This window comes from Labeo rohita, chromosome 18, assembly GCF_022985175.1.
Source record: "Labeo rohita strain BAU-BD-2019 chromosome 18, IGBB_LRoh.1.0, whole genome shotgun sequence".
Classification (NCBI taxonomy): domain Eukaryota; kingdom Metazoa; phylum Chordata; class Actinopteri; order Cypriniformes; family Cyprinidae; genus Labeo; species Labeo rohita.
This window is the reverse complement of record NC_066886.1, coordinates 4549417-4575067: the sequence shown is the minus strand read 5'-3', so window position 1 is coordinate 4575067 and position 25651 is coordinate 4549417. Positions and strand designations below refer to the sequence as shown.

The 25651-nt window shown below is 34.8% G+C and overlaps 3 protein-coding genes across 17 annotated transcripts in view; 1 reads left to right on the top strand and 2 right to left on the bottom strand.

Annotated features, from left to right (window-relative positions):
• Positions 1–6025, bottom strand: part of c2cd5 (C2 calcium dependent domain containing 5) — a 30415-nt gene extending 24390 nt beyond the window's left edge. For 7 of the 15 annotated variants that reach the window (XM_051135084.1, XM_051135067.1, XM_051135069.1 and 4 more), the window contains exons 1-8: positions 5785–6025; positions 3993–4089; positions 3779–3865; positions 3525–3696; positions 3347–3442; positions 3011–3166; positions 2075–2279; positions 584–757 (exon numbers count right to left, since the gene is read on the bottom strand). In XM_051135084.1, coding sequence (XP_050991041.1) covers positions 584–757; positions 2075–2279; positions 3011–3166; positions 3347–3442; positions 3525–3696; positions 3779–3865; positions 3993–4082 — 980 coding nt within the window. In that variant the 5' untranslated portion in view covers positions 4083–4089; positions 5785–6025. Of the gene's footprint in view, positions 1–583; positions 758–2074; positions 2280–3010; positions 3167–3346; positions 3443–3524; positions 3697–3778; positions 3866–3992; positions 4144–5784 lie in introns of all 15 variants that reach the window. The other 8 variants (XM_051135073.1, XM_051135085.1, XM_051135076.1 and 5 more) reach the window with 3 other exon arrangements.
• A 4046-nt stretch (positions 6026–10071) lies between these two features.
• Positions 10072–14012, top strand: tnni1c (troponin I, skeletal, slow c). Its single transcript, XM_051135311.1, has 8 exons — positions 10072–10169; positions 10294–10316; positions 10594–10629; positions 10717–10758; positions 10884–11015; positions 12475–12564; positions 12646–12828; positions 13689–14012. The coding sequence occupies exons 5-8, from the start codon at positions 10905–10907 to the stop codon at positions 13788–13790; spliced, it is 486 nt and encodes a 161-aa protein (XP_050991268.1). The 5' UTR covers positions 10072–10169; positions 10294–10316; positions 10594–10629; positions 10717–10758; positions 10884–10904; the 3' UTR covers positions 13791–14012.
• Positions 14013–16475: 2463 nt separating this feature from the next.
• Positions 16476–25651, bottom strand: part of b4galnt3b (beta-1,4-N-acetyl-galactosaminyl transferase 3b) — a 28513-nt gene continuing 19337 nt past the window's right edge. Inside the window, exons 13-20 of the mRNA XM_051135805.1 lie at positions 24427–24494; positions 22664–24116; positions 21686–21939; positions 21434–21587; positions 21162–21234; positions 20867–21020; positions 20492–20618; positions 16476–18160 (exon numbers count right to left, since the gene is read on the bottom strand). Coding sequence (XP_050991762.1) covers positions 18052–18160; positions 20492–20618; positions 20867–21020; positions 21162–21234; positions 21434–21587; positions 21686–21939; positions 22664–24116; positions 24427–24494 — 2392 coding nt within the window. The 3' untranslated portion in view covers positions 16476–18051. The remainder of the gene's footprint in view (positions 18161–20491; positions 20619–20866; positions 21021–21161; positions 21235–21433; positions 21588–21685; positions 21940–22663; positions 24117–24426; positions 24495–25651) is intronic.

Below are 25651 nucleotides of genomic sequence, written 5' to 3'. Positions count from 1 at the left end.
ATGTCTGAGGATGTGCGTGTGTTTGTATGTGTGGAGAAGGAGGAATAGAGACTTTGAGAAAGAAAGAAGGACAGAAAGAGTGTTGTCTGCTTGCTGCTGAAAGGGTAGAGCATGTGAGGATGTCCAGAAGAGACAGGAAAGCTCTTGATGGTAGCGGGCAGGGAAAAGTAAATGGAAAAACAAAACTGAATACGATGAAAAATAAAAAGTAAGGCAGGACGCAAATGAGATGAACAAGAAGCGCGTTTCAGCCAACCAAAGCACAACGCTTTGATAACAAGGGTCGACTATTGCCTTCACAAGGCCAAAATGTAAAACTCAACAACCCTGCCTAAAATAAAGGTACACGCGCACAACTTAAAAACACAGAAGCCAACCGAAACCTCTGATTGCATAAACTTCTTGAGTGACAGCTGAATGCAGCTTACTGATTGGTCAGAGGCATTTTAAGCTGTAAACGAGGTTGCTTTGGCAGCTGAAGGGGAGGGGGGCTGGTGATGTCATAGCTGTCTGCCAATGAAGAACGGGGTGAGAGGTCCGTGGCAGGGTCGTGACAGGGTCATGGGGGTCGTGGGGTACCTGCCTACACTGCCTGGCTCTGGGGGCTTCTGAGCTCCTGTGTCTGGGTTTCATACCGGCGAACAGCAGTGTTGGCACGGAAACGGAGAAGCCCTGAGAAAGACGACTGCTTGCACTGTGAACTGGACTGCTGTGTGTGGAGCGACATCCGAGAGTGGAAGGAGCAGCCTGCGGAGAGCTACACACACATTCACGCATATTTCACACATTTCAAACACACGAGCACACACTGTGTACTGTACATTCACAGGGAATGCAAACAGACATATAACAATAACATACACAAACATGCACGCGCACACACCCAAGGCAGACTGCGTGGAGAACCGACGGCGTGAAAAGTCCATTTTCGCTGTCTCTCAAAACCTAGTGAGCTGACTACCTAGACAGTGCCAAAAATGCTGTCTAGTTAGGCAGGTCACAGCCATTCAAACATTCTTTGCTCCCTAGAGGGCACAGGACAAAACAACACAAACACAAAACACAACAGACTCAAGGCAGCACTCCGGATGCAAAAAACGCCTACTGTAGTTTGGAAATGCACATCAAAACAGCTTTTAAACTTTAAGCCGTCTAACGCAAAAACATGCTGGTGCAGGAGAAATGCAGCATGCAGGAAGGCCAAAGAAAAAGACAGTAAGAGCAAGAGGGAGATAGAGGACATGCAGGGGAGAACAAGATTGAGGTGTGGTATGTTTGTGTGTTGAGAATGAATTTCTGTAGAACTTATAAAACAGCAACTCATAAAACAAATACAAACACACACCCTCATACTCGATATATGAACAGAAAACAGAATAATTGTACAGCATTTTCTTCTTTTTCAGGTAATGCCTGTTTAATAAAACCAAAAAAATGTTAGATCATTTTAACAGATTATTTTAAAAATAATAAATCTCCCTGGATAAAAATGTCTGCTAAAAATAGATGCAAATGTAAAACATGATACACTATCATTCAAAAGTTTGGAGTCAGTAAACATGACAATTTCAAATAAATGCTGTTCTTTTGAACTTTCTATTCATTCTGAAACAAAATAATAATGAAACGTTTCCTGCACACCAACTTGACATATTAGCATGGTTTCAGAAAGATAATGTGATACTGAAGACTGAAGTAATGATGCTGAAAATTCAGCTTTGCATCACAGAAATAAATTACATTTTAAATATATATTCAAATAAAATTCATAATATTACTGTTTTTACTGTATTTTTCATGATATAAATGTAGCCTTGGTGAGCAGAAGAAATTTCTACAAAAAATCTTATAGACTCCAAATTTTTGAACTCTTTATTAAAGAGACGTAAAAATGCATGGATGCATTGTGATTTCTATTTCTATTTATATCACACTGTAATTTCTAACTCAATTCAAAATTCAATTTCCAAATCTCTTTTAAAACGATGCAGACATGCACATTCACGCACACACACACTGTCATTTTATCCTTCATTTGAGGCAGAGGCGGTTTGTGTGTGTAGGTGATACTCACTCTTTCATGTCTTTCGATGGAGAGGAGTTGCTGGGGTGTGTGGCTGTGGCAGGGAGCGTGCTGATTTTCTCAAGCGTGCAGGCTGTTCCGATGGCACGAACCACAAGGCCTGATTCTCCTTCCAGGTCAAAACACTGTAGGTAGCCCACCACTGCATTCCCTCCCATCTCCAGGACCTTAAGACCAATCTTCCTCTGCAATTCACCTATAACAGAAACACAAATGCATTCACACATACAGAACATGAGCCAAGAAAATATTGTCAGGAGGGTCCCAGATTGCACAAGCATATGTCTCCAGAGACAGTAGTCTTCTAGTAAGTCATCTTTTAGCAGATGATCCTATCCAAAGCAACTGAAAGTACACTTAGTGTAGATCAATAAGCCTATATCGTGCCATCTAAAAGTCCTAGATCTAGTTTGGCTTATGTTTTTAAAAAAAGTCTACTATGCTCACCAAGACTGCATTTCTTTGATTAAAAATACAGTTAAAACAGTAATACTATGAAATATTATTGCAATTTAAATAAACTGGTTTCTACTTAAAAAACATTTTTAAATGTAATATAATCCTGTGATGGCCAAGCTGAATTTTCAGCAGCCATTACTCCAGTGTTCAGTGTTACATGATTCCTTAAAAATAAGCTGATCTGGTGCATAAAAATAAATTTAAATATAAATAAATACAAATTAAATTTAAAATAAATATTTTTTTTGGATTTCTTTTTTCAACACTTAAATCAACCAATTTAATGCATCTTTGCCGAGTAAAAATATGTCGATTAGCCATTATAAATTGATAACCAACCACTCAATTCCTTGAAAAACACTAGCACCACTAGCAACATATCCAAACATTTAATGCAAGACATCTTTAATTGCATGACATCTACATAGATTTTCAGTTCATTTTTGCACACTCTTTGCGTATTAGTACCTGACATGAGAAAGATGAGTCTCTGTCTGGCCTCGTTGGAAGCTCGAGGGGTTCTGATACGATCAATCCACTGGTACTCTGGATCCTCATTCACCACAAGCTCTTCCACAAAGCCATGTACCATAACGGCCCGGTAACATCGGGGAATGGAGGTTGCTGAAGAAAAAGCAAGAAAGAACCCGAATGTGAGTGAAAATTCACTAAGAATGACAAAATAACGACAGGAAGGAGAGAAGAGCAGGGTGAAAGTGGAGGAAACAGATTGTCAGATCGTCAGAGGGGATAACGAAAAGAAAAGTACTGGAGGAAATGGAAGCAGATGATCCAGATACTTACTACAAAAGAATTTAACCCCACATGAAGACTGTCTGAAGCGGTTCAGGTCGTTGAAGAGATCCACCTTCACCAGCACGTTGATTTCCCCTCTTATACCTAAACACAAGCATACGATTGGAACAAAATAAATCAGCACTCCTCAATATAATAGAACATAAATTTGCTTTCAGATACGTACCATGTATAGTGTCATAGATGGGAAGCCAGCCAGAGATGACAGTAGCAGCTTCACTGCAGAGCAATGGATCAATGTCGATATACACCTTTCCTATCGCATCATTAGCGCTGTATGTGTCATGGTCGAGAACAGTTATCTGCAAAGGCTCATCCTGCAAATCCTCATCATCCACCTAATGGGTAAAAGACAGATAAGCCTAGTAAATAAACTCCATATAAATCCAAACTAAAGCAGCAGTAGTAGAAAGGCCTTACCTCAAATTTGAACCACTCTGAATTCCACTGAGGATTCAGGGATTTGGGGTACACATCCGTTTTAAATGTTGTGTTTCCAAACTTCACCTGTAGAACGAAACTTCGTAAGTGCTGCTCTATGATAAAACAATGGATTTCCTACTTCAGCAGCATTTTTAATCTAATGTGCATAGTAGATCAAGTGATGTTATTAACAGACTGATGCTTGACTGACCTCCACAAAGGCGTCTGTGAGATCGCTGGCGCGGTCCATGACAGGCAGGTGCCGCCCGGCAACAATCTTCGCCTTTAGCTTCCCAGGCATTATTCATCTATTTAAATATACATAAACATAAACAAACAGTTTGCACACTGGATCATGGCACCTAAAAACAAAAACAAAAAACAAGACACTAAACAACCTGACCCACATCCAAACATGCTTGAAACAGGTGATCATAACAGGTGGCTTTGACAGATTGAAGTATGGACAGAAGGGCCAGAGATTACAGATGCAGATAGAAAGCCTTATATAAAATAAACACACACTCACATAAATAATTAGCCCTATTAGCCCTTCCTTTTAAAGAATTCTCTTATGCTCATCAAGGCTGCATGTACTTGATCAAAAAAACATTATTATTGTGATTATATTATTATTGCAGTTTAAAATAATGGATTTCTATTTTAATACATTTTAAAATTTAATTTATTCCTATGATGCAAAGCTGATTTTCATCAGCTATTACTCCAGTCTTCAGTGTCACATGGTCCTTCAGAAACCATTCTAATATGCTGATTTATTACTTTTATTAACAATGTTGGAAACATTTGTGCTGCTTAATACTTTTGTTGGAACCTGTGATTTTTTTATCAGGATTTTTGATTAATTAAACGTTAAAAAGAACAGCATTTATTCATAATATAAATCTAAAAATATATAAGTATATATAAATATATACGTTTCTGCTATCACTTTTAATCAATTTAACATCCATGCTGAATAAAAGTATTAATTTCTTTAATAAAAAAGAAAGAAAAAAAAATTACTGACCACAAAACTTTAAATGGCAGTGTATATTGTTACAAAAGATTTCTATTTTAAACAAAATGCTGTCCTTTTTAACTTTTTATGTATTAAAGAATCTTAAATAAAGTATCACAGGTTCCAACAAAATATTAAGCAGCACAACTGTTTAAAACATTGATAATTAATTATTTAACTAATATTAGAATGATTTCTAAAGGATCATGTGACACTAAAGATTGGAGTAATAATGCTAAAAATTCAGCTTTGCATCAAAGGAATAAATTATATTTTAAAATATATTATCATAGCAAACAGTTATTTTACACTGAACTAATACTTTTACAATATTACTTTTTTTCTGATTTTTTTAAATCAAATAAATGCTGCTTCGAGGAGCATAAGAATCTTCTTTAAAAAAAAAACAAAACAAAAAAAAACATTAAAAATCCTACTGATCCCAACCTGTAAATACAATTTACATTTTTAGATTTGATTTTTAAGTACTTATTTACTTAAAATATTTAGTCAAAGGTTACAGGTACATATTAACCAGATTAATCAAATTCCCCACACATTCCCCAGTACAAACAATTAAATTACACATAATGTACGCATATATCTAAAACCATAACACTATTAGACATGAAAACATGCTCTTTGCATAATGTTGATATAGTCTAATAATTAAAGTATTCAAATAATTAAATTACGTATATCTCTGGGTTCACCTTGAGGTTAGCATATATAAAATTACCTTAGTATTATATTACTTCAGAACACCAAAACCATTTATCATTTAAACTATTCGTTAATAATTCGTTAAATATGCATATCTCTGTATCTGAGGCAGTAACGTTACGCAGTTCAGCTGCATTTACATTTTTATACATCACAGCAGTATTACACAAGACACAAAGGCTCACTGATTGAATGATACGCTTATAAACCGTTGAGTCAAATGTGATTATTTTAGTGTTTTTTGATCCTGTCAGCTCACCAGAGTTTCACCTTAGCGGTTCAATCTGACATTAAAGTCTCTCCCATCGATCCTCGCGCTGATTAAAACGCGTCTTCTGTCATAATTAGATCTCAGGAAGGCGCAGCGTCGATTCTATGAGGCATTTTGATCGCAATCATATCAAAACGTTGATGTTTACACGGCTAATTTCCAAAATAAATTCGTCTGTCAGATCTAACGACTCGCGCAGGATCAGGCGCATCGCTAGCGCAGGTGGGAGGGGCGGGAACGTCAGAGCACATCCGGGTCACGGACATTCACACCATTCACACGTGTGTTTCAGCCATATGCATGCTGATTTTTATGAATTGTAAGTTTAATCGAAAGTTTTGGCCATTATGCAATATCTGTTTTAAATCTTAATAAAATAACTGCACAAATAAGCACAAAACTTTTGTGTCGAGGATTAAAAGTCAGAGTCTTAAAGACTAATCCCATTTCATTTAGAGCCGAATAAGCCAGTGGATAGTGCAGCCAGGTTTGTTATTAGTCTACTATTATTACACACTGCTACCCTACTGGGTGATCCACTGCTATCCTCCTGTGTAGCATGTGTAAACATGCTTTTGCAAGTAGGCGTACTTGCACTTTCTAATAAGTGGGTCATTCAAATATGTGTAGCTTATGTTAATATTATGTTTTAACACACTGGATAAAGTATGAAACACTTACACTAGTCAAATGTTTTTGAACTTCAAGATATTAAATGTTTTTTAAATAAGTCTCTTCTGCTCACCAAGCCTGCATTAATTTGATCCAAAGCACAAAAAACTGTAAAAAATTAGAAATATTTTTACTATTTAAAATAACTGTTTTCTATTTCAATATATTTTAAAATAGAATTATTTCTGTGATTTCAAAGCTGAATTTAAGCATCATTACTCCAGTCACACGATCCTTCAGAAATCATTCTAATATTCTGATTTCCTGCTCAAAAAAAACATTTATTATTATTATTATGTTGAAAACAGCAGAGTAGAATTTTTTCAGGTTTCTTTGATGAATTCAGAAGTTCAGAAGAACAGCATTTATCTAAAATAGAAATTTTTTGTAACATTATAAATGTCTTTATCATCACTTTTGATCAGTTTAAAGCATCCTTGTTAAACGTATTAAGAAAAAATATACTGGCTCCAAGCTTTTGAATGGTAAAGTGTATAACGTTACAAAAGCTTTTTATTTCAGATAAATGCTGATCTTTGGATCTTTCCATTCATCAAGGAATCCTGAAAAGAATGTACTCAAATGTTTTAAATATTGATAATAATAATAACAATTATAATAAATGTTTCTTGAACAACAAATCAGCATATTAGAATGATTTCTGAAGATCATGTGACACTGAAGACTGGAGTAATGATGCTGAAAATTTAGCTTTGATCACAGGAATAAATTACATTTTAAAATATACTCAACTAGAAAGCAGTTATTTTAAATAGTAAAAATATTTCTCAATATTACTGCTTTTGCTATATTTTAGATCAAATAAATGCAGGCTTGGTGAGCAGAAGAGAATTCTTAAAAAAACGTTTGAAATCTTAAAATCTGGTAAATATTGTGTGTATATATTTAAAAATATTATTAGTTGGACCATAGCCTTTTGAGCAACTTTATTTGGTTTACCTCACATTTTAAAACATTACATCTTTGATAATAAATTACAAGAACTAATATAATATTCTAAAAAAATACATTAACAGCCAATCAGAATCCATTCTGCTTAAAGAGCTTGAGCATTTACAGCAGCAGACGACACAAATGAAGTGCACGCTTATTATAAACAGGATGTTATCTCATCTGTTGGTGTGAATGTTAACCTAGTTATCATTATAGTTATCTTTATAGTTATTGTTCTTGGTGTAACACTCTTTTAGGCCTACTGCATTACAGAAACCACCCACTTTGTGTCTAACATTAACCCTTACATAAGCAGGCATCATGTTACATAAAATCCACACCTGACTGTCATCAAAGACTATTTTTGTATGACTGAGTGGCATCATTTGTGTGTACGCAGTTTATATGTGTGTGTCAGCGGGATAAGTAGCATGTTTATGTGCTTCTGTTCTAAGGATCAATTCGATATCTCGTAAATATCGGCTTAGTTTTAAATGAAGCCTCGGATCAGAGGGGTTTTCACCTCATTGAGCTGCCTCAGGTGGAAATGCGCTAATATTGGATCAAATATGCCAGGGGATGTGTGAGAGATATTCCTGACACCCAAGCTGCTGAAATCATTCACCCTTAGAGCCTACCAGTCAGTCAGTGCCAGACAGACGGGCGAAGCGGCAGAGCGATACATGCTCTCCATGTGGAAAGGTTACTGAATAAATAGATCATACACCTTCAACACAAAGTTCTTTCTCAATGAAACCCAAAAGACTTTTGGTAAATAAATAACCTCCATGCAAGTTTTGCCAGATCTCATGACCTGAATGTATATTAAACAATCAAGAGTCAAGGATTTAGTCAGGTCACATTAGCGCTCTAGTAATAACAAGATAAAAAAGTTTGTCAAGACAAACTTTAAGTTGGCTTGAGAAAGCTGGAGCAGGAAGTTTAAAAAGTTTAAAAGGTTTAAAAATTTTAAAGGGTTTAAAAGTTTTAAAAAGTTTTAAGGTTGATGGTTTTCAGTCTGAAATAGTTTGAAGTTTAAAGTAATTTTAAAAAGGTAAAGTTTGAATGTTTTGAAGGTAATACAGTCTCAGATAGATAATGATAATGGTTAGTAAGTTACTAGCTACTTAGCTAGTTACTTAGTAAGTTGCTAACATGTTTCTAGCATGATTGGCAAGTTGTTAGCATGTTGCTAGCATGTTTCTAGCATGATTAGCAAGTTACTAGCATGTTGTTAGCATTATTAACAAGTTACTAGCATGTTGTCAGGATGATTCTAACATGATTAGCATATTACTAGCATGTTTCTAGCATGATTAGCATATTACTAGCATGTTGTGCATGATTAGCAAGTTACTAGCACATTGCTAACATGATTAACATGTTTTTAGCATGATTTTAACATGATTAGCATGCCATTAGCATGTTACTCGCATGATTAGCCAGTTACTAGCATGTTGCTAGCATGAGTGTAACATGATTAGCATGTCATCAGCATGTTTCCAAAATGATTAAGTTACTAGCATGTTGCTAGTCTGTTTTTAACATGATTAGCATGTTATTAACATGTTTCTAGCATGATTTGCCAGTTACTAGCATGTTGCTAGCATGATTTTAACATGATTAGCATGTTGTTAGCATGTTTATAGCACGATTAGCAAGCTACTAGCATGATTCTAGTTGCTAGGATAGATAGATCTATCTGTCTGAAGATCCGAGGTGAGTTTGGAGTTTGTAGAGTTAAAGCTCTAGGAGGAGTCACTATTCAGCTCAAGTCAGTTCAGTGTTGATTCAGTTGGTGGATTTTGATGTGAGAGGACAACAGGGGATAGATTTTTTTATGATGAACTCATGTTTTGGCCACAAGCAATGGTTTAAATGTCTTTTAAAGTCAAAATGCCTTTTTAATGAATTTGTTTCTTACAAAAACACAGCACTTTCCACTTGTGATTACTTGTTGATTACTTGTGAAGTATTGTGATGCTTTTATCAGCTGTTTGGACTCTCATTCTGATGGCACCCATTCGCTCCACTGCAGAGGATCCATTGCTGAGCATGTGATGTAATGCTAAATTTCTCTAAATCTGATGAGGAAACAAACTCATGTACATCTTGGATGACCTGAGAGTAAATTCAGGTCATCCAATTGAGGTAAAGTATGTGTTTAAAACACTGGGATAATATTTCAGGTCCTGGGTTGGTGGGCAAATGGTGTTTAAATTTAGTATTTATGTAAGTGAGGTTTGCTTATAAACATGTGAGGGTGAACAGGTGCTGATTGTTCTGACCTATGATTAATGGCTGGAGATGTTTGCTTTATGCAATGTCTTGTTATTTGATTGTAATATATTTGCTCTAAAGAGGTGAAGATTTAATGACCCGCCCTGTCCTGTAATTAACATATGCATGTCTGGCTGTTCCTTTTATATACTTACCTGTTTGATTTCACAATGTCCCATTATAGGATGTGCCTTTTTTCAGCTACACTGCATTTTTAGATGCATATAAAATGTATTTTGAGTCCTATACTGTATTAGGCTTTGAATTGCTTTGTCCTTGTGGCGTAGGACACACACACACACACCCACACACACTGTGCTCTGATATGTTGAGGACAGCTGCCCATTCATTCTCATTCCTGTCTCTGTGAGCTAAAATTACAAAGCTGCTGCCTGTCACACATAAAAACAATTGTCTCTGTCCTTTGTGCTTTCAGTAGCTGTCTTGACCCACAGGCAACACCTCAGGTAACACACATCTCCGTGTCAGCTACTACTTTCCTAGACATCTCTCATGCATGTTTAGTATGGTGATTGCAACTACTCATAGTTGTTTATTTTAATTTTGGTTTTCATATTTTTGATTTTACAGGTTTCACAATGGCGGACGAGTAAGTGTTTTATGCATTATTTTTCGTGAACATGGCTCGAACAAACATCTTTGTGTGTTCTGGTGTTTTATTAATATTATTTCTTCTCTTTTTTCTTTGCAATCATCAATTAACATAACATCTCCAGCGATGTAAGTAAATAGTCTACAGTATATCCAACTTTAAAGACTGAAATTATAGTAATAATTTGTTAAAAGGATACAAGCTTTAATTACATTATACAATAATTTATGTGTATTTTTAATGCTAATTTTTACTTTAATTTTGTTTATCATCAAAAGGCTCCTGCTCCATTGCCCCCCCGGGTGCAAGCCAAGGTATTCGACAGAATATTGTGATTACGACTTTGTGAAATATACATTCATCTCAGCATATAATGCATAAAAATTTTGATTATTTTTTAGCCGAAGTCGAAGATTTCTGCATCTCGAAAACTCTCCCTAAAGGTATGATAGTTGTGTGTGTGTGTGCATTTTCTATACTTTGAGAACTCAGTAAATGTGCATGTGGTAGATTGTGTTTTTTGTTATTGTTTAAAACTACAGAATGGCTATTTACATTGTTTTCTTAGATCCTTTTGCTTCAAAGAGCCATGGAGGAGTTGGAACAGGAGACGGTCAGTCGCGATGAGGAGAAGGTGAAATATCTGAGCGAGAAACTTCCGCCTCTTCAGATAACCGGCCTCCCAATGGATGAGCTGCAGGTTAGTGAAAGACACATTTATTAACATGTACTGTACACACACTGACAAATTAGTAAAAGCAAGTGAGTTAAAATTATGTTTTTTTTTTGTAATTTTAGGAAAATGTAATAATTATCATATATTTACTTAAAATAATAAAATCAAGAGTAAAATAAAATAAAATAAATTAATAATAAATTAAATTAAATTGTGGGGTATTTTGAGCTGTACAAAACAGCTCGTTTTGCTGCTTGATATTGCAAATTGATGTGTCTTGCCATATTATTTTAATGTATTATCTTAATTATGAACACACTGGTTTGTAGTGCAAACTGTTTTACCATTTACTACACGTTGTTATATTTCTCATTATTTCCCTATAGCGGCTAATGAACCAGGAGGTCTCATCCATAAGCTTACTTCCGCGTTGAAGAAAAAGGTGGATATTTAGCGGTGCACAAAATTAAAAATGCGCTGTGTAAATACGTTCAGACCGCTCATTTGCATACCAACATGGTTGACAGCTGTTAATGCACAAGTACCATTTTAGACAGACACGCTGTATTACTGTATAAAAATTTATATTTCGAACTGAAGCATAAATCTAGGCTATCCACTGCCGTTTTAAATTTTAACATTTCATTCACTGATACTTTTTAATTGGCAGCGCATAAACTTGACGTCAACCTGCCAAAATGAAAACTTGCTGATTTTAAGTTAGAAAATGATGAAAATTCATATAAAAAAAGGGAAAGGGAAAAAAGTAAATATTAGCTTTTTATTTTTAGGCTTACTATAAAATAATTGTATTTTTATTTAAAACTTCCTATATTATTTTAAACTATAATAGCATTATCACACTTTATTATTTTATTTAAAAAAAAAACTAGGGCTGCAAAACGATTAATCACTATTAACTGCATTAAAAATAATTATGTTTACATGTATGTATACTATATTTATTTTATGTACAAAAACTTTAAATATATACATATATGTGTGTGTGTATTTATATATACATATATATATAAATACACACACACATATATGTATATATTTAAAGAAGTTTTTGTATGTATATATGTATAATGAAATAAGGTGCAATAATATTATTATCACTATTATTCATTTTTTTTCATAGTTATATTTAATGGGTCACACTAGGTGTTGTGTTGGACCAAACCAAATCTCCAGGTAGAACCAGGCTGAAAAACTAATGTGCACCCCTGCTTATATTGCTGTTTTAACACACTTGAATGAATTTATGTTTCTCATGAAGCTGAAATCTAGAGAAAGGTGAACCTCAATTTAAATTAATTTTTTTAATTACATTTTTTTCAGTCACCTCACAACTTGCATATTTGTGTTATTTTAGTGATTTGATGACTTAAATCATGAAATCACAAATTATAAATAACATGTTAAATAGTACTAATAGTCATTTTGTAAAAATAATAACAATTATTTTCTATGTGTGCAGAAACTGTGTCGGCAACTCCACGCTAAAATCGACGTAGTGGATGAGGAGAGATATGACTTTGAGGCCAAAGTGAATAAAAACAATAGAGATGTGAGTAAATAAAATGTACATTTTTTAAACTTACACTAATGACAGTTTCTGTAATGAACACAGTGTCTGTGTCTGTAATAGATCCATGAGCTGAAGCTGAAGGTGCAAGATTTAGGAGGGAAGTTCAAGAAACCTGCCCTGAGGAAGGTACGCGTGTCTGCAGATGAGATGATGAGGGCGCTGCTGGGCTCCAAACACAAGGGCTCCATGGATCTTAGAGCCAACCTCAAATCTGTGAAGAAAGAAGACATTAAACAAGAGAAGGTACACATGCATGCTCTCACACGGTCACTAATGTGTGAAATCTCACCAAAACAAGTCAAATTACACATGGGATAAAAAAAAGCAATTGTGACTCTTATTATATCACAATTCAAAAATCAAAAGTTGTTAACTTGCAATTTTGAGAAGTTGGAATTGTGAGACGTAAACTCTGATTATTAAGATTTACCCGATTTAAATATGGAATTGTGAGAAACTTTTTCTCAAGTCAGAATTGTGAGATAAAAAGTGGCAGTTACCTTTTTTTTATTTTGTATACCATAGTGAAAAATCCAAATAAATACATACTGTATATATTAGTATAAATATATATAACGCAAAATATTTTATCTATATATGAAGAGTTTATTTGCAAAAACATAACTTTTTTTTATTTTAAAAAATCATGTTTTTTATTATCATGTATTTATTGTGTTAGCTGTATTTTTTTTATTTTTACTTTATATAAAAAATAAAAATAAATGCAAAAAACCCTCTTCATATATATATATATATACATATAATTTTATTATTATTATTATTTTTTTTTTGTATTGAGACACTACTTTCATGACAGTTAAGCTCATTGTCCCTCTTAAATCTCAACTGTAATGCATCCATTTTAGACATTTTACTTTTTTTCTCTAATTCCAGTTATTCCTAAAGGTGATTATAATTAGATTCAGGTTAATTTGATACTTTGGTCATGTAATTTTTTTGGTAATAAACAGAACACATTACATTAATGAAATTGGGCCAAATATGCCTATTTTGCTGAAAAAACAAAAAGATTAATTGTCCTAAAATTCGTCAGAGATTCAGTTTTTCAATTTTCAATAACTGCACGCTGCTTTTTTTATCAGGTTATGTCGACGGAGGTGGGTGACTGGCGTAAGAACGTTGAGGCCATGTCTGGTATGGAGGGCAGGAAGAAGATGTTCGATGCTGCTGGTGGAGGACAGTAATAGGATTGTATATAAAAGTGTTTATAATTGTGTATATGTATGCCTGTGTGTTTGTTATTAGTGACGGGTAATGTCAAAATAAAGAAAATCGCCTGAAACGAGTCACCAGTAAAAAATAAACCATATGCATTAATACAAATCTCAAAAGAAAATTTGTAACTGTATGTTTAATGTTACGTCAATGTATACTACTGACCCATTTAAGGTAAATAAAATTTTAATTGTGCTAAAATTGTGTGATTCAATATGTAACGATATTTTTAACACACACTGGATGGAGAGAACTTCATAACCTTGTGTGATTGACAGTTTGGGCTCGTCTTACATATCAGGGTGGTGAGGTCACGTTCACCACTAACAGATGACAACTGACTTATTCAGATTATTCACACTGTGTGACTGAGGAGTGTTTGTGCTCAAGGACATGAGAAGTCAGTGTCTCCGGCAGTGATTTTTTTGGTCAACACCTGTCTGAGGCTGACAAAAGAGACTGGTCTGGTTTGGCAAGCGCACAGCATGAACAATGGTGTGGATGTACTGTGGTGGAGAAAAGAATTTTTCACAGCATGAGTATGACACAGAAAGCTTAATATTTCGAGAATATATAGTACATTTGCATTTTGAAATTTAAGATGCCAAATAGATTGTTTACAAATTTGTGGTCTGTAAGAATTTTTTAAGGTTTCTGAAGAGGTCTTCTGCTCAGTTAGCTTGCATTTATTTAATCAAAAATACAGTAAAAAAAACTGTAATATGTTTACAGTTTCAAATAACTGCTTTTTATTAAAATATAGTTTAAAATGTAATTTATTCCTCTGATGCAAAGCTGAATTTTCAGCATCATTACTCCATTCTTCAGTGTCACATGATGCTTCCGAAATCATTCTAATATACTGATTCCTGAAATAGAATTTTCTGTAACATTATAAATGTTTTCACTGTCACTTTTGATCAACGTAATGCATCCTTTATGAATAAAAGTAATAATTTGTTAACTGCATGCATGCATTATATGTAGTTTCTGTATATGTAGTTTATAATGCAGGCTGTATCTACTCAATACCATGCAGTTAGACATAAGCTAATATTCCATTCTGAATGTACAAACAGACTTCAGCCCTCCTTTAAACGTCACATTTTAAACATCTGAGTTAGATAATGAGTGTCTATCTTTGTACTTTGCACAAACAATGCAGTAAGCTCAGCTGACTGTAGACCTGAGGATGCACGTATACACGACTCCACATAAATGCACAGATGTGAGCCTTCACTAAATATAGCCCTACGTATAAAATTAAAAGGCATTTGTAGAATTTAAACATGCTCAGAGGGAAGCCAGAGTCTCCTGTTCTTATTTTAACCCTTTACAAGCTCACAGCAACAGATGGACAGCCCTCATATAACTTTGTAGACGCTCTGGAATTAGGTGCTGTATTTAGATGTACGTGACATTTTTATTTATTTATTTATTAATTACAGTTGGAAAACATTCTAAAACACGTAAGTAAACCTATAGGCGAGACTTCCGGTTCACTAAAGGGAAAAAACGAGAAGAATAAGAACGTGCAGTAAACGGTAAAACTGTTTGCACTACAAACCAGTGTGTTCATAATTAAGATAATACATTAAAATAATATGGTAAGACACCAATTTGCAATATCAAGCAGCAAAACAAACTGTTTTGTACAGCTAAAAATAGCTGGATGCCAGTGAGACTGAAGCCAGACCCATAAAGTTTACAAATGGCCACGTCCACTCCTACAACGAAAATAAGGTATGGGTTGCCAGGTTTTCACAACAAAACTAGCCCAAAACCAATGTTGCCAAGTCCGCAGCTTCTTTAATACTGTTGCCGCAGGTTGTTCTTGCTGTCCGGGGTTGAAGAACCCCAATAATGCCATATTTAGCCCCTGAAATGCGAATTTACCAGGGTAGCCTGACAAAAAAAATGTATACCCGTAACGCGATTTTGAACGGGGGAGCCATTAGGCCGGTTTTGTTGTGAAAACCTGGCAACCCTGCCCAAAACTAGCTCAATTGCTTTTCAATGGGGGTCCCTGTTAAAATTCTCGTTCTAGTGGATAAAATGCATGTTTTTTGGCAGGGTTCCCCTGGTAAATTTGTATTTCAGGGGCTAAATATGACGTTATTGGGGTCGCTTCAACCCGCGGACATTAAAAACAAACGGCGGCAACGGGTTTTAAGGTACAAGGTGGATATATTAAATGCAGTGTCTCATTTAAAGTGGTGAGTTTTTACTTTTTTTTAAACATTCTCCACAATTTATAAATGCTCTACATGAAGACTTGACAAATACAATACTGAATGTTTAAAGGCTTATCCAAGTCACACCATATTTTTCCATTTTAAAGCAAATGCTTGTAAGTTTTGACCTTGAAATATCAATTTTAAAATTGCGATACTGAGAAAAGTTTTTCTAGGTCTTGGTCTGGTTATTTATTTCAGCAATGACCCTTATTTATAAGCAGCTATTTCAAGAGTCTGGCACAACAGACAGAAGGCATAACAATGGAGTGATGGAACAGAATAATGATGAAGCTAACATGCCGAGAGACAGAAGATGAAGAGAAAAATAAACATCAAAAGGTAGTCGGAGATAGTCAGAGAGTAAACTGATATTGATGATATAACAAATCAAAACACTGAACAAATCTGTAGAAACATTTTATTTTAAGGTTGTTGGTGATCTGCATAAATGAGTTCATTTGCATTTTGCTGCCTACAAAATGTGGAAAAATAAATAAATATAAAACAACTAGATTTTTTTAAAGTAACACATTATTGACTGTCAGATCTACAATGTATTACGACCATTTTTTTTTTTACAAAAAAGCCCACCAAAACAAACTGTAAGGCAGTAACATTTAGAGCATGTGTAACCATTAAAAAAGAATTTCTGTAAAAACAGTGCCAAATCCTTACACAAAACAGAGTGCACAGTAGATATTTCCATTTGATTTCCTCCAAATACAGCAGAAGGCACTTATGAGCGAGAATGTCTGGTGTCAGCTTCATTGAGAAAATTTTGCCTGTAATTCATCAGAGTGCAAACTCAGATAAGAGCCCTATAGGAAAGAACTGAAACGGATTGTGTGTTTGATGAATATTAAATAGTTTTAAATAATACTGTACAGGGTTGAATCAGTCTAAAACAGGTTTACTCACTGGAATGTGTCATGAACACAGGAAAACTGCCTGCTCAGGTACATAATGCTGGAAAATCACATTCTTTTGTACAAAAGAGCAGATCTTTGAAACCTTCAATATCACTACAAAATGGCAATATCACCAAAAACATGGCTAGGTCATTTCATACCCACTTTAAAATAAATTACATTTTGTATAAAGATAATTAAGCCTTTAATGAAGGTATTGTGACAGTATATTTAATGACAATTAAGCACATCTATACTAACTATTTTATATATTTAATTCAACATTAAGACAAATGCTACTATGATGTATGCACACATTCAACTTAAAGTCTATTTTGTGCATAACAATGAGAATTTGGTAGTAAAATGTGCTTATTTTTCTTTTTTCTTTTTTAAACAAAATATAATTTCTTCTGTATTTTGAGGATGACTCCGACATGTTCTTGACAGGGTTTGTGAGATTGAATTGATAACAGAATAGCATTTTTAACCTGAATCAATTAATTTACTTAGACCAACATGCTTTGTGAATATTGCACATCTTTTTGGTTTTGGCCACCGATTCACAGAGTCCCTAAGAAGTCACACAGCATAAAACATCCAACAGTGTGCAAAGTCAAACCCTCACCCAAGACACTTACTGTACCTACCTGAATAAATACACAGTTTCTCAGTTTATACATCTCATTTAATGTCACATTTCTGTCTGTCAGAACAGAATACTCAGCAAGATGCAAATGAAGACATATTATTGACCTGGAAGTGACGACGACAACATAGCATGCTGTAGCCATCAGCGATCTGCATCAAGTTTTTTTCCTCCTTTTGATAGCAGAGCTAGCTTTTAGAAACATTCCAACTTTTGAAAATGATCCGGAGAGGTTTAGATGCACCAAGTGTTACACAGCTCATCTTCAACCTAAACATCACAGATGTCCTTGTCCTGAGTCTCTGTGTGTTTCTCCACTAAATGATCACCTCAAATTCACCTTCAGTCAGATGTGATCTGGAACACACCTGGAATGTCCTGAGGTTTAAAGTGCCGTGATAACCGTTGCTCAGCAGCGGCGAGACCGTTGACGTGGTTACGTGTTGCGCAGAATCTGCCGGTTCCACATTCCACGTTTTGAGTGAAAGTAATGGAAGAAGTTCCTCAAGTAGATTCGTTCAACCTCCAGCCCACCCTGAAGAATCCTTGAGACCACAGAAAACAAAAAAGCACTTCAAACACCAAATAATGTTTGTTTTGCATTTTGGGATGCATTAAGGATATTAAAATTCAGGCCGACACAAAAAGCTGAATTATTACAGGCAATATTCTTTAAATAACCATTATTAACCCTTGTGTGTCCGTATGGACATTTTTGTTTGTCAGTCTTGTTTTTTATTAATCATTTATTAATCATTTTACCATAAATTTTGGCACAAGTGTGTATTTTTATTAGAATGTTAATATTTCACCCTCATTTCCTTTAATAAATCTATGTTACACTAGGTACACAGAAGGGACAAAAATGTCCCCATTAAAACCCATTAAAATGTAACTATAAAACAATGCAGTCTTTGTTATCAGGCTTTCATTTTGTTGGCAAGGCTTCAAAATTTTCTTCTACCAAATGGTGCCATTTTTTCAGGTTTGGCCTATAAAACAAATACTCACTTTTTTCATTCTTTCTGTTTTCACATTTTAGAGCCAACTGGATAAATTATACAATAATTGAGTGAGTGTGCTGGTATGGATGTCAGAGTGTGGTTTGCGTGTGTGTACTAAAAAAAAATTGTGTGTTTGTCTGTGTAATGTTTGAGAGAGAGAAATTATACTGTACTGCGAATCACAAATTTCACCGCTGTATATGCCAGCAGAGCTTTACTGGCATCTAATGGGAAAAGATTAGTAATGCGCCAAAAACAAAATTTTACTAAAAGCTTATTTTTTGAGATATCAACCTCAAATTTGGGAACACAGCTTGTGTAGTTTTATAACTTTGATTTTATAGCAATTTTGGAGTTCAAAATGTTTTATAAAATATACATTTTCTATAAAAATTTGCTCATAAATCATTTTTTAATAAAGTAAAACCTCTATTTTTTGTTTCATTTCTAAAAAAAACATTTTTTTCTTCATTAAAATGAGACCAAACTTAAGTCTTTACTCCCAAGCTTCAAATTTGATAGTTTAAGACGGTTTGACATGGACATTTTTAAATTTTAAATTGATTTAATTTTTTTTTTTTAAATTGATGCACAAAGGTTTTTCACAGAACTTTTATAGAAAGTAGATTTATATAGAACATTTCATACTGTATTTGATGGCAATTCAAAGTGATTAAAAATAAAAATGTAATAAAATTGTGTGTGTGTATATATATATATATATATATACACACACACACTACCGTTCAAAAGTTTGGGGTCAGTAAGACTTGTAATAGTCTTTAAAGAAGTCTCTTATGCTCATCAAGGCTGCATTTATTTGATTAAAAAGATAGAAAAAAAACAGTAATATTGCAAAAATGTTTTTACAATATAAAATAATGTTTTTTATTTTAACATACTTTAAAATAGAATTTATTCCTGTGATGAAATGCTGAATTTTTATCAGCTGTTACTCCAGTCTTAAGTGTCACATGATCCTTCAGAAATCATTCTAATATGCGGATTTATTATTAGAATGATCAATGTTGGATAATATCAACAGTTGTGCTGCCAAATATTTTTTGGAACCTGTGATTTTTTTTTTTTCAGGATTCTTTCATGAATAACAAGTTTAAAAAGTACAGTGTTTATTCAAAATATAAATATTTTATAACAATGTAAATTATTTATTATTAACTTTTAATAAACTTTTAATTATTAACTTAATACATCCTTGGTGAATAAAAGTATTAATTTCTTAAAAAAAAAAAAAAGAAACAATAAAAATGTACTGACCCCAAACTTTTGAACGGTAGTGTATATATATATATATATATATATATATATATACACACACACACACACACACACACACACACACACATTTAGCTTTATTTTTATAAAAAAGTAAATCTAAAAAAAATTCAATTACATCAAAATGCACAGTATAAAAAAATACTGAGATCAAGCTAATAAATGATTAATGTTTTTAAAATTAACTACATCTCTCGCTTCTTTCTCTGAATCGACAAAAGGGTGGTTAACGGATAATCAAACATGTCGTCATAATTTGAAGAAGTGGTTTCTTGCTTGCTTCTGGTTTTGTATGTTTGTTTGTCATTTTTTTCCCTTTCTCCTCTTTGATCTGTGACTATTTTTGCTGGAATACCTGTTTTCTGAGTACTTGTGGACTTTGGTTTTTTACCATCAATCTGCCAGGGACTGCAGATGAAAATGAGCCTGAATGGCTAAATCTGGCCCATTTACATAGTAGACTTGTTTACTAACGTTAATTAATCTGCATCATCCATTTTAACATTAAAAAAAGAATAAAGAATAACTTGTATCAACTGTAATAATGTGATATTAGTATATTGTCTCATGACTGACCTGTCCAGTAGTTCCCAGTCCTCTCCGCCCCAGCGGTCAGTGAATTCTTTGGTGTTCATGCCCCCAATGGAGTCCAGGTCTGACTTATAAATGCCCAGAAGACCAAAGCCATTGACCTCCCAATAACCTGCACATTACCAGCACAACAGTTTTCAACACTGATAATAATAAGAAATGTTTCTTGAGCACTGAAGTATATTCTTCAGCATATTAGAATGATTTCTGAAGGATCATGTGACCCTGAAGTAATTCAGTGAAATTCAGATTTCTTTCAAAAACATAAAAAAATCGTATTGACCCCAAACTTTTGAACAATAGTGTATGTGTATACAGCAATCTAATTCTACGTCATCAGGTTATCTTGTAAGACTGTACCATCAGGTTCCAGAGGTGTAGCGCCACAGTTCAGCCTCATGACTATTGGAGCAAAGGCCATGTGTTTTTCCACACAGTGTTTTCTCACAGTGTCAGTAAAGCCAGGTGGAAAATGAATGTGCAGATCACAAAGAAACACAATGCTGTGATCATCCTGAGAAAGAAAGAGACATTTATAAACTGCAACTGAGTGACAATTGACTGCCTTCATTTTCACTAAAGATCATGGCAAGTTTTGAACAAACTTTAGAAATTCATCAAGTGTCTGGTGTGTGATACTGAATCTGAAACTTACAGTAATAAGGTCTATTCCTGCCTGCAGTCCTGCTGATCTCTCAAAGTTTCCACTCAACCTGAGGTACTGATACCTGAAATGGGATACACAATAGAAAGCGACTCAAACTGGGGTCTTATTTTACAAAGCTATAGTAAAGTGACTTTACCACATGTTTAGAAAGAAATATGATAGCTACAGAAGCATGTGATGATGATGTGCCATATCATCCTGAAACCTAACTTATGAAGGATCACTCTACTAAGTGTGAATTTGTAAACTTTTAAGTGTACCTGGGCAAATAAGAGTTTTGTAGTGCTTGTTCTATGTTCATATCAGTGCTTTCATAGTCAGTAATGATAACGTTGAAGTTTTGATCTCCAGTGGTGCTGTAAATCTTCTCCATGTCTGAAATAAACTGCTGCACCCAACGGGCCTGGTTCTTCACTGCAGACACACAAACACAGATAGTGCCTTATTAAGATATTTCATGCAAGATATTTAATTGTTTTCTTCACCAGGATTAGTAAGAAAGCATCTCTTACCTGGGATGATGAAGTGAACAGTAGCAGTCGGTTTCCAGTAGAAGCTATAAGGATTGCAAAGCTTAAGTTCTGCATCTTGAGTCTTTTGTTGTTTCTGAAAACCCCGAACTTCAGTTCTTTTCACAAAGATGTACTGAACTAGACGCAGGTGGCGTCCTGAAGCCTCCAGCAAGTCCAGTTCCAGGAGATATCTGCTGCCACGATTATAATCAGGCTTCTTCTCAATGTTCACAATACGCTGTAGAGAGAACTGCCTACACACAAATACCAATTATTGTCAAAGATGAATTAAAATGTTCAGAATGGCATAATACCATAGTATTTTTACTGTGCACAGATGATTTTCTAGTATGCAATACTACAGGACCAGAGCATACAGTGTCGCATACTCTAATCCAAATGCAATGTGAAAATACTATTAACTAATATTTTTGATCAGCATGTCAAAAATCAGAATCTCCACGTAAAACTGATTATGCAGACCAAACCGTAAGTTGTAGAGACGTGAGCCCCAATCGGCCTGACAGGGGCGCTACAGCAATCAAAGGTACGAAATCACTCATAACTCCTAAACTGTCAGTCGCAAACTCAAGTGTCTTTTTTGGGTAAAAAACCTCCTTTTGCGAATTAGTCCTAGGTTTTTCGCAAAGCTGAATTTTCAGCATCATTACTTCAGTCTTCAGTGTCACATGATTCTTCAGAAATCATTTTAATGTTGATCTGCTGCTCAAAAAGTATTTCTTAGTAATTTTCTTTTGATCAGTAGTGTATACCATGCAATATGTGGTCCTTTTGAACAAACCAATAATAAATGTTACCCATTTGATGCAGGTTTCACATTATATTTGTAAGAAAATCGCAGACAATATGCTTTATAAACTGTATTATTCAGTGTGCTAGTATTCCATTCCAAACACAGCCCATAGTGTGAATAAACTGCTGAATTATCTGAATATTTGATTCATTATAACAGCCTACCTTGGATATTTCTTGTTTAGCTTCTTCATGAAAGCTTCCACAACAGAAAACGCTTCTGACTCCTCAAGCAGCAGGTTTCCAGACACATTACACTTCAGATCAATCCAGTCGGAGCGCAAGGTTTCCAGATCTAAGGGTTTAACCTGGAACGTCTGAGACCACTTGACATCCACATCAAACACAGCCCGGTTGATGAGGTCATAGTCTTCTTCCTCCGAAAAACCCTGATTCACCCAGGTGTCTTCTTCATCTCCTCCATCTTCAACCTCTTCTATATGTATCGCATTATGCCGAATCTCCTTTTCCTTTCCGGCTTCATTCACACGACCCACATGGCTGTTAGCTGGAGCCTCAATAACCAGTGGCTTACGCTCATTGGTCTCATTATACAATGAGTTTTGGTGTGGTTTTTGGGTCATTTGGACATGCTGAGCCACATTTTTGTGCTTGATGATAACGCTGTCATCTACTACAGCTTTTTCAGGGTTGTCCTGCAAAACATGCACGGCTTCGTTTGCTTTATACTTTGGGTGTCTGAGCCTCTTCATCGGTTCTGGTTTGACTTCATTCCCATTTAAGGATGGCAGCTCATCTGCAGTGTTCTTCAGCTTCACCTTCTTTACTTTCACCTCATTCACTGAGTTCTTGGGTGCCTTATCCACATTTTCTCCTAGATTGACCTTTCGATTAACTGTGAGATTCACAAGGTCATGATGTTCCTTCTGGACCTCGTCAAACATGGCAGGGTTGGTCACTGATCTCTGCTTCAACTCATTAGCTTCTCGTATGTTCTCCATGGGAATATTTCTGTCTCCAACTGCAACAAGATTTGGATTTCCATCACTACTATTTCTGTGTCTGGCTTTATGCAGATGGAGCTCAATTGCACCATCCCGATTAAGCGATTGGTCCACTTGTTGTTTCACCTCTGACCTCAAGCGATCTTCTCTCTGAGCTGGTCCTGGAAGCTGCCGGTCAGGTATCTTCTCCATAACCTTATTCTGAAACCGCACTGAGTCTTTTTCTTTTCCAAGGTCATAGTTCTTAACCTCAGACGGTAAGTTTTGGAGGTTGTGTTGATCCTGTAGGTTTTGTTCTGAACGTCTTCTTTTCCTCTTCTTTTTTGGTTGCTGCTGTGGTTCCTCTGGGTGCTTTTCTGGTTCTCCAGGTGGTTTTTGGATTTCCTTAGGTTGGTTGTCTTGGTCCATCTGTTGAATTCCGTTGTTTAAGTCCACCCCTTCCCTTCTTTTTCTGATTCGGCCATGTTTCCGAACAGAGAACAGATTGCGGCGTCTGTCCATTCTGTAATCTTCAAAATTGTCTTCATAATCCGGGAGATCTTCGTTCCTCTCCACAGCTTTTATCTGCTTCTTCTCCTCATACTTTCCAGCTTTCTGAAAGCCCTCATCTTCATCTCTGCCCAGATTCCTGGCTCTTCCTAGCATGCCATCTCCTACAGAAAGACAAAGACAAACATTAAGTGTTTTAAAATAGGGAATGAACAAGTTCTGAACCATCAAACTGATGCATATTTTAATGCAAGAGAGTTGAAGACAGCATAACTGACCATACTGTAATAAATGTACCCGATATTACACACAATTCATCATTATGCATTTTTATAAATAATGGTTGTTTTTCAAAGTTTCATAAAATTAAGCCCTGCTCATTATTTCCTAGGGACATTAAATGCACTGTGAATGTTGTTTTAATGTTATCTTCAAATTTAAAACCACCACAAAGGCATTCATTGTTTGCTGTACCTCTGTATTTGATGGCTGACTCCTCATTTTCAGGCATATCCAGCTGAATGTAGTTTGAGAATCCATATCTAAAAAGAAAATTATTTGATTTGATATTATAATACACAAGGTGCGCAATGAGCTTTGATTCAGCAAGGATGCATTAAATTGATCAAAAATGATAGTCAACATTTATAATTTTACAAAAGATTTCTATTTCAAATGATGTTCAAATAAGGCAGCATATTATAAACATTACTGAAGGATCATGTGACTAAAGACTGGAGTAATGACTGCTGTAAATTCACGTTTGCGTCACAGGAATAAATTATATTTCCAAATACAGTTGAAACCAGACGTTTACATACACCTTGCAGAACCTGCAATATGTTAATTGTTTTTCCAAAATAAAAGGGATCATACAAAATGCATGTTATTTTTTATTTAGTACTGACCTGAATGAGATATTTCACATAAAAGACGCTCAGTGATGCTTCAAAGGGAAACACAATGCATTAAGAGCCAGGGGGTGAAAACTTTTTGAATTCGAAGATCAGGGTAAATTTAACTTATTTTGTTCTCTGGAAAACATGTAAGTATCTTCTGTAGCGTCTGAAGCGCAGCACTAAATGAAAAAAAATACAATGTTTAGGCAAAATAAGAAAAATGTACACATCTTCATTCTGTTCAAAAGTTTTACCCCCGGCTCTTAATGCATCGTTTTTCCTTCTGAAGCATCAGTGAGCGTTTTAACCTTCTGTAATAGTTGCATGTGAGTCCTTCAGTTTTCCTCAGTGTGAAAAGATGGATCTCAAAATCATACAGTCATTGCTGGAAAGAGTTAAAATACACAAAAATCTGAAAAACCAAAATATTTGTAGGACCTGAAGTATTTTTTTGAAGAACAGCGGGCAGTTTAACTGTTCTGGATAAACAAGGGACTCCTGAACAACAATTACTAAACAAAAAAACACAGCTGTGGATCATTCAGGTAAAAACACAGTTTTAATCAAGCATGTGTAAACTTTTAAACAGGGTAATTTCTATAAATTTAACTATTATTTTATGTTATGGAAAATATGTAAATGTCTTTTCTGTGAAATATCTTATTCAGGTCAGTACTAAATTTAAACATAACATGCATTTTGTATGATGCCTCTTATTTTGGTAAAATAATGAACATATTGCAGATTCTACAAGGTGTATGCAAATTTCTGGTTTCAACTGTACATTCAAATAGAAAACA

Coding starts and splice junctions, on each gene's coding strand:
- tnni1c (XM_051135311.1), top strand. CDS start 10,905: ATGGAGGAGTTGGAACAGGAGACGGTCAGTCGCGATGAGGAGAAGGTG. Junction 11,016..12,474: donor TCCCAATGGATGAGCTGCAG/GTTAGTGAAAGA, acceptor CTATGTGTGCAG/AAACTGTGTCGGCAACTCCA. Junction 12,565..12,645: donor TGAATAAAAACAATAGAGAT/GTGAGTAAATAA, acceptor TGTCTGTAATAG/ATCCATGAGCTGAAGCTGAA.